Genomic DNA, 9,455 nt, shown 5'->3' with positions numbered 1-9,455 from the left:
GAGACTACCACATATCACAGTCAGAGTAATACAATTTCTTCTCAATAAAATAGCTATCAGCAAAGTCAGTGCTAGTAAGAAAGGGTGGGGTGTTAGTTCAAGGAAGTCAAGGTTATTCTATTTTTATGTTTTTGCCACAGTACAAATGTGTAACTACTACATGGCTCTTTTAGTGACTTTTACAGACATTCCCTTTATCTCCTCTATCTCCTCTCCCTCTCTCTATCACTACCTCCTCCCTCTCCTCCCTCCTCCTCCCACTCCTCCCTCCTCCTACCTCTCCCAGACATGCAGATGGTGACTCTAGAGAAATCCCATAGTAGTCCAGGCAGCTCTAAGTCGTCTTCAGATGGCCAGCTTCGTTCCCATGGTCCATCCCGCAGCCAGAGCAAGAGCAGCGTCACGCAAGCCCACCTGGAGGATGCTGGGATAGCTATAGCTGCCGCCGAGGCCGCCGTGCAACAGTCCCGCCTCCAACCAAGTAATCCCCACCCCTTCCTGTGACACACTTCCTCTCGGCTCTGCCACGCATGCTAGCTCATCATCTCTCCATTTATCTCTCCTCTTGTTCTATCACTCCTTCTTTTCTCTTCTTTTCCTCTCCCTTCTGTTATGGCCTTCTGATTGGTTCTTCTAAGCAATTAGATGGTTCCTCTAAGTTCTATTCTGTTGGGTTGTCTTGTTTTGCTCTAGGGGTGTAACACCCACTGATCTAGTCAGAGTCCATCACTAAAACATTGCATGGCAGATCTTATAGTAGACCCTGGCCTGTGGAGAAAACATCTCAATCCAAAATCTATATAAAAAATGAATTTATAAACTGCTGTTCTCACACTAAACACTGAAAATGTGTCTGGTCCTCCGTTTCTCTGACGTTACTGTGACGTCTGCAGGGTTGGGGAAAGTAGGGCACAGCACCGTTTGGGCTCAGAGTGAGCAGATTTCCATCATACACACATCAGACACTCACAATAGCCCAGAGTATGAACAGTAATGTTATGCAGGTGAATGAGGACCCAAAAGCGACTTGGCGAAAACAGAGTCTTTATTCCAGTAAAGGAAATAGGCAATACTCCTAGACAAATCAGAGCAGAAAACAAAACATAAAAAACTAATTCCACTCGTAGTGACGAGGACAGACTGGAGACTCGACCATAAACTGTAGGTTGCCTCGGGAAGGCACCGACCGTAGCAGACTCAGACACCTGCTCACACGCAGCATCTGAGGGAAACAAGACACGACAGGGCGAGACAAAGACACAGCACGGCGAACAATATACAAGGATCCGACGGGACAGAAACGGAAGACAAGGGGAGAAATAGGGACTCTAATCAGAGGGCAAGATACGGAACAGGTGTGAAAAGATTAGATGATTGATTAGGGGAATAGGAACAGCTGGGAGCAGGAACGGAACGATAGAGAGAAGAGAAAGAGGGAGGGAGAGAGAAAAAAGGGAACGAACCTAAAAAGACCAGCAGGGGGAAACTAACAGAAGGGAAAGCAAAATGACAAGACAATATAAGACAAAACATGACAAGTAACACACAGGACAGAGACGAAACAGCCACAGTTCCCAGTCTAAATAGAGTGAGGATAAATATGTCTCTCTCCAACATGGTTTCTACTGTCTCCCAGTGTGATCCACTATCCATCCTCCAGGTCTAGAAACCATGATAGAGCTTGACACCCAGGTTGTGACATGAAGTCCCCCCCCCCTCTCCTGGTGTTGGTTTGTGTGTCTGGTTCAATTCCCTAACTGCCCTTTCATTGGAAAAGGTCAAGCCCCCGTAGGTGTGTGTGAGCAAGTGTGAGTGTGTGTGCATATGTGTGTGACCCCTGACCCCTAAATGTGTCCAATGTAATGATACAAACACTCTGAGATGTATAGTCTACCAGTAGCCCTTCCTCCCTTCCCACCCCCGACGTGATGAGTTTATAAACACCACCTGGCACTGACCAGACACACCAGGAAGTACAGACACAGCAGCATGGGGGACAAAGGGCAACAGGAAACTGACTCTACACTCACCGGCCAATGAGAGTACAGAAAGGAGTCTGACCTTCAGGGGAACAGCAGTGTCTGGGGAAGGTGAGACAACAGGACAGGAGTATAGAAATTATAAACAAGAATAATATAATATAACCTCACTAATCAAACTTTCAGGCCTCCTCTAGACAAGCATGGTATCATTAAGAAACATAATACAACTTAATGATCATGTAAACCATTTAGAGTTTTGATATATATGTGTAAATAGTTAAAATGTCTCAATAGTTGCTTTGGTATTTATTTAAATTCATAATTAATGCTGCCTCCCTTGTGGCACAGCAGTCTTAAGCACTGCATCGCAGTGCTAGAGGGTCACTACAGACCCGGGTTCGATCCCAGGCTGTGTCGCAGCCGGCCGCAACCAGGAGACCCATGAAATGGCGTGCGATTGGCCCAGCGTTGTCCCGGTTAGGGGAGGGTTTGGCCGTCCGGGCGCATTCACACTGACTCGTGTCGCCAGTTGTATGGTGTGGCTGGCTTCCAGGTTAAGAGAGCAGTGTGTCAAGAAGCAGTGTGGCTTGGCAGGGTCATGTTTCAGAGGACGCATGGCTCTAGACCTTCGCCTCTTCTGAGTCCCTATGGGAGTTGCAGCGATGGGACAAGACTGTAACTACCAATTGGATATCATAAAATTGGGGTAAAAAAATTAAGTTAAAAATCATAATAAATATGCCCTTCTATTCAAGTAATTACCATAACTATTATTTTAGCATGTTTATAAATTATTATTATATTTATGTTACCTGTACGTACTTTGCTATTACATCATGTTTATTCCATGGTTTATATGTATCAGTAACACTTTACATACAGTTATAATGCTTTATATCTTGTTAAAAGGATGTATGACCCTTTATAAGGGGTGAGAAGACATTGTAAAGGGGCCATACATGCTCATGACAGGTCTTACAATGCATTATAGCTACATCATGATGGATTGTTATTTAAGGAAAGTGTCACCCATGTTTGTTTCAGTCTGTTTGTCAGTAAATCTATTATTACCTGTAAGCTTAGGCAGGGTATGTTCATTGAACACTTTATTGTTGTTATGGACACCAGAAGGAAAAGCTAATGGAGATCCACATAATGAAATCAATAAACACTGTGGCCACCGATGTAGCTACAACATTTACATTCACATTCATATATGAGAAGTAGTAGTAGAAACCTTTTTTATAGTATAGTTTATAGAATATTATGGACACACATTATCAAGGTAGTGAAATGAATCTCACTTTCCCTCCCTCCTACACTGACACACATGCCGTCATTCACTGCCCCTCCTCTCTCTCCCTCTCTCTCTCTTTCCCCCGACCCTCTGTAGGACCAGGCCACAGGTTGGGGGATGTGTCTGGGCCGGTGGTGTCCTCAGCCCCCAGTCTGATGGAGGGGTATGGGGGTCTGGATGGAGACGAGGGGGCTGGCACAGGGGTGGACAGTGCCATCTTCCAGGTCCCATGCATGTGAGTAAACAGCCTGTTTGTGTGGGGTGGTGCTAGGCATGATGGGTGACCTCACCTAAGACCTGAAGACGTGTGTTAAATGTGGTGGTAGATGATGTATCACATACATGTTTTGTATCTGTGGATCTAATGTGTGTTCATTTCCAACAGAGGGAAGATCATCCCCAACGGTCCTGACAAGTTTAGGGGACTGCCACTCTCGCTCTCAGACAGTGAGGGTAAGACTGTGTGTGTGTGTGTGTGTGTGTGTGTGTGTGTGTGTGTGTGTGTGTGTGTGTGTGTGTGTGTGTGTGTGTGTGTGTGTGTGTGTGTGTGTGTGTGTGTGTGTGTGTGTGTGTGTGTGTGTGTGTGTGTGTGTGTGTGTGTGTGTGTGTGTGTGTGTGTGTGTGTGTGTGTGTGTGTGTTTGTGTGCGTGCGTGCGTGCGTGCGTGCGTGCGTGCGTGCGTGCGTGTGTGTGTCAGTTTCTCCCAATAAACGTTGTCTTTACATGTCTGCCATCTGCTGGACCGAACAGGAAATAACACCAGCAGCCTACCTCTAAATGCCTGGTCCCATACATAGGAAGTAACTATCTTGCTCTCTGTGTCTTAACTATATCTAGGAGTCAGATAGCTCAGGTGTCATGGTGCCTCTCTCTTTCTCTCAGTTTCACTCCATAACAATAGACTAGAGGCCATCTTAGTGCACAACTGGGCAGCCAGTTCAAAGGTTCATTATCATTGGCAACTGACCTCTCGAACCTTTACTGGAAATGAGCGTTCCCAACCTGACCTCTAACCGAGTTACAGCCACAGTAACGTGGCGGAGAATTGTTTTGGGTTCAGAACTGAGTTTAGTGAAACTGGAGAGAGGAGAGTCCTCCCCTGGATCCATTTTGGTGCAGGCAGTATGTCAATAATGCGTTGGTGTTGAATAATTTACATCTGCAGAGAGGAAGGGTGTGTGTATCTCGCTGTAACTTCGCCTCTGTCTCTCTCTCACTCTGTCCCTTGCTGCCAACCCCCTTGTTCCCTCCTACCCCTTCTGTCCCTCCTCTTCCAGGGGGTGGGGGAAAGACCCAGGTGATGGGGGAGATCAAGGTTGCTCTGAAGAAGGAGGTGAAACAAGAGGGAGACCAGCTGATCCTGGAAGTCCTACAGTGTAGAAACATCACTTACAAATTCAAGAGCCCAGACCACCTACCAGGTAACTGCGTGTGTGTGTGTGTCTGCCTCACTGATCGTCTGCATGCGTGTCTGTCTGTCTGCCTCACTGACTGTCTGACCGTCTGACTGCGTGTCTGTCTGTAGATCTCTATGTGAAGCTGTATGTGGTGAACGTGGCAACTCAGAAGAGGATTATCAAGAAGAAGACCAGAGTGTGTCGTCACGACAGAGAACCCTCCTTCAACGAGACCTTTAGGTTCAGCCTCAACCCCACCGGACACTCCCTGCAGGTAACACACACACTCTAATACCTTGTGTTTTTTTACTCTGGTGTCCTGCTTTATGCAGACTTTTTATTGTTCCAACAGCCCCTATGACTGTTCTGTAATACCAGTACTTTTCACACACACGCATGAACGCACACAGTCAAACACAAACAAACACACAAGACACTACAAGTATGTGTGTGTGTTCCCCCTGTCCCTAGTTGTTCCTGGTGTCTAACGGGGGTAAGTTTATGAAGAAGACCCTGATAGGAGAGGCCTACATCTGGCTGGACAAGGTGGACATGAGGAAGAGGGTGGTCAGCTGGCACAAGCTGCTGGTCAGCTCCACACACAACCAGTCATGAGAGATCGACTTGAGAGGACACCGAGGGGTCAACCAGAGGTCAGTGAAGATCAATGAATACTCTTGGTCAATGGCTGTTCTTTGTCAAGACGAGGAGGAGGAGGAGTTGAGTTACACAGTGCCCTTCATCCCCTCTGTGTTATTCTGTATGAAAAGAAAAAGAGGGGGAGGAGAAGAAGAGATAAGAGGGAAGGAAGAGGGGTTGCGGGTACGGACATGCCCAGAAAGAACTGATTCTCCTGTTCCCTCTCGCACTGCCATACATGGACTGTACCCTGATACTTAATTGGACCAAAGACTGTCAGAGACTGTGCCCTGATTGGATAGACTGTCAGCACACACACACACACACCGAGGAATGAAGAAGTCCTCCACTGTAAGAGGACACACACATCTCACCACCTCTCAGCTCTCTGCTCGACATGTCGGATGCAAAACCTGACGTCAAACAGGACTGGGCAGCAATATCACAAAGATAGTTACCATGATGGAACTACTCCTTTCTGTTCTGTCTGGATCTGATACGGTTGTTTATGACTTATCAGATCATTTTCATTACTGTGATTGATCTGTGAAAATGTCAGTCAGTCAGTCAGTCAGTGAGTGGGGTTCAAATTGATGTATTTGTTTGTGTGTTTTTGTCCTTGGCTGCTTGAAAAAGTATGGAATGTTTGTTGTAAGATTCTATTTATGTTGTGTATAAAATGTACAGTGCAATTATATGGTTGATAAGTAATTAACGAAACCTGACCATACCTGAACGCTCAAGTCCAGTAGGTGGCAGTAATGTACTGTTACAGTTTGTTGCCAACAGCCATAAAACTCCAACTTGAGCTTAACTGGATAGATGTACATGTACATTCAGATTTAGATAGATATATGTCAGAATATGAATCATATCAGAGACACAGTGTACAGAGAAATGTTATTTATGACCATAGATACATATATTACAGACGATATGAGGTGTCTCCTCATGTACAGTTTATTCTAAAGACTACATTCTGTACAGACAAGAGTATGGAAGGAGCACAGACAATCCAATCCCTTTAGCTCTGGTGTTATGCAGTTATACTGGGTGTTATACAGTGGGAAAATAGGAAAATGCAGTTCAAATGGTGAATGTAGAACTCATAGCACAACTGAGACATTAGAGGAAAACTACTACATGGATATCCCTCCTCTTACAGGTGGGGAGAAGAGAACAGATAGAAGAGGATGTCAGGTCCCTTCCCTTCAAACTCATTTCAGTCTGATATATTGTGTTGTGAGAGAGTCCAGTCCATATACAGACAGCAGTGTGTAGGAATCTTCCGTCCCCTCCCCTCATTATGTCCTGAATGTTACTCACTGAGGAAGATCCCATGGTTTTACTGGACCCATGAGACTGTTTATGTTTTTGTGATGTCTTACGCACATGTGACTGGAGGCTTAAACAATAGTTTTGGTTCGAGAGCAAAACCGAGATTGCTGGCCACCTTGACCAACCTGCCAATCTGACAGAGGGGTGTGTAGCCTCTCTCTGGTGAGTTGCTTTGCTCCCCTGTTTGGGCTGCTGGGCTGCTCACCTATTCTATGTTAAAGCAACAGTTAGACACACCTGTCCTCTGCGTGTGTGACATCAGTCTGGTTCTGTAAAAAAAAAAAAAAAGTCTGTTTAATAGAACACTCAACATCTTGCTGTAAACAGTACACTGTAAACAGTACACTGTAAAATGTACACTGTGCAGTTAGTGTCAGTGGATGTAATGCGACAACACAGTGAACCAGCCTTTGTCACTGCCTCTGGTCAAAGCTCTAAGTCATTACCTATGTCCCAGTCATAACATGGCAGGACACACTGATACACACTGATATAGAGTCCAGATCTATGGGCTCAGAACCATATGGCGCTACTGTTGTTAGTATATTATTATTGCCAGTGATCTATATAGTGGATCATAGTGAACAACTTCAACAAGTGACCCTACAGAGCTAGTACCCTCAACTACACAGTGTCTGAAGGGATATCACTGAGCAACTAGGGAGGACAGATGCAATTTCCTAATAAATTAAGTCCATATCAGAGCCTCGAAATTCAGACACTGAGTCAAGATGTCACAAATGTTCATAAGACAAAAAAACATGATTTTAAAGAGGGTTAGTTTTACAGAAAATGATATTGTCGTGCCAACCTTGTTTTGTATGCAAACCCATTGGTTGTGTTGAAGTCATTCTATGCAACATAGACCTTGTGTTTGAATGCATTTTCTAACATGTAATATCAGTGAACATTGTGTCTGAAAATATGTATCTTATGAATAGAATTTTAATTTATTTTGGTTTATATATTATTGAAGAAAAGGATAAAAAAAATTGAGAGAGAGTTTTTGACTACTTAACAGCTGTTATCATGTACATGAAGCTTGTGCACTTTAGTATTACATCGGTGATTGATTTCATTGTCCTGTGTAACGTGTCATGACATGCAAGTTTAAGTATCTGTTCCAGTTAGTGTCTCCATGTTGAGATGATGTTGAGTCATGTTATCTGTGCTGTAGGAAGAAGTTCAGACACCACTCTTTGATTTCCAAGGCAATAGAAAAACAAAAAACAACATCTACATTCACAGACAATTTAATGTACATATTTCTTCACAATGCACAAATCTAAGGAGACATCAATCTGTATGTTTGATACAACCACCAACACATGTATGTATAAATCAATGATGATGAGCCTGAGGAAAAATAATGAGAGGTTATTTTCAATGACCAACTCCAGGACTGTCCAACAACCCTTAATGGTCTCCTTAGATTTCCCTTAGCTAGATAGTTAATATACATTGTTCCTAAGTCCGTTGCTAGTAACCGTGAAACCAATCAAACGTGTATCCGTTGGGTGTGAATGTGGCAGACTCATCTGATCTGTGTAAATACAAAAGTGTTTTTATTTTCTACAGAGATTGATGATTCATATTGTCTGAGGTTCGAGCATGTGAGTGTAAAAACAAAAAGAGACAAAAAACTCAAACCTGTCTGTCTGTCTGTCTGTCTGTCTGTCTGTCTGTCTGTCTGTCTGTCTGTCTGTCTGTCTGTCTGTCTGTCTGTCTGTCTGTCTGTCTGTCTGTCTGTCTGTCTGTCTGTCTGTCTGTCTGTCTGTCTGTCTGTCTGTCTGTCTGTCTGTCTGTCTGTCTGTCTGTCTGTCTCTAGTGGTGTGTGTGAGGTACTTATGTGATCAGACTGTGTTGTCAACCCATGGGTGTCTGACTGTACAACCATGTCGCAGACGTCACCGAGCCAACCTGGATGTTGCATGTTTTGTTGATGGTCTGTCAATATTTTTGCTTCCAGATTATGTTTAAAAAGAGAGAATATGTATAGATTTATCGGAAATGGTATTCCGACTGTATAAAGATTATGCTTGTAAAATTGTCTTGTTTTTCATTCAGTGTAAAAATTGAGAATCTAGCGTTCTGGTTTTGTGGTTGTACACAGGATGTGTTGAGATATTATTATGCAAATTGTGCTGTAAAAACCGGCTGTTTACCTAAAGTCTAAAGAATAAATATAAAAAGAGATTTATTCCACAACCTTAAAGGACTTTTGGTTTCATATTTGAGTGTGTTATGTACTCTGCAACTATTATTTTTCCTTCTGCTCTTATATGTACATCCACCTCAGTCAATTGTATTCAATCAAACTTTCAGCACGACACGTATTCCTGTATATTCGCTTCATGTCCATCAGGTGGCAACATCCTCTCAGTAATGGCTCCTAGTGGACTACAGTTGTGTTTCCCAACCCTGGTCCTCCAGTACCCCCAACAGTACACAGTTTCATTGTAGCCTGGGACAACCGCACCTGATTCAACTCATTGAGGACTTGATGATTAGTTGACAGGTTGAATCAGGTGTGTTTGTCCAGGGTTACAGTAGAAATGTGGACTGTTGGCGCTACTGGAGGACCAGGGTTACAGTTGAAATGTGGACTGTTGGCGCTACTGGAGGACCAGGGTAGGGAAACACTGGACTACAGGACAGAAAAGTAGAAGTAGTACATGCAGACGTGCACAGACACACACACAGCTTGCACGTAAACAGACAGAACAAAGACTTGTGTGCTGTGCTGAGAGAGTGTGTATAGCAGGCATTAGCCTAGCACCTCTGCATCCCCAGTCTAGAGACT

The 9,455-nt window shown here is 44.0% G+C and overlaps 1 protein-coding gene across 4 annotated transcripts in view; it reads left to right on the top strand.

Annotated features, from left to right (window-relative positions):
- LOC124036186 (protein piccolo-like) overlaps positions 1-8,860 on the top strand; it is a 102,734-nt gene extending 93,874 nt beyond the window's left edge. For all 4 annotated transcript variants that reach the window (XM_046350458.1, XM_046350449.1, XM_046350439.1 and 1 more), the window contains 6 exons: positions 287-481; positions 3,376-3,514; positions 3,665-3,732; positions 4,556-4,699; positions 4,804-4,949; positions 5,147-8,860. In XM_046350458.1, coding sequence (XP_046206414.1) covers positions 287-481; positions 3,376-3,514; positions 3,665-3,732; positions 4,556-4,699; positions 4,804-4,949; positions 5,147-5,290 — 836 coding nt within the window. In that variant the 3' untranslated portion in view covers positions 5,291-8,860. The remainder of the gene's footprint in view (positions 1-286; positions 482-3,375; positions 3,515-3,664; positions 3,733-4,555; positions 4,700-4,803; positions 4,950-5,146) is intronic.
- The last annotated feature ends 595 nt before the right edge of the window (positions 8,861-9,455 follow it).

The sequence above is a fragment of the Oncorhynchus gorbuscha genome, linkage group LG01 (assembly GCF_021184085.1).
Source record: "Oncorhynchus gorbuscha isolate QuinsamMale2020 ecotype Even-year linkage group LG01, OgorEven_v1.0, whole genome shotgun sequence".
NCBI classification, from domain to species: domain Eukaryota; kingdom Metazoa; phylum Chordata; class Actinopteri; order Salmoniformes; family Salmonidae; genus Oncorhynchus; species Oncorhynchus gorbuscha.
This window is presented reverse-complemented; position numbering and strand designations above follow the sequence as displayed.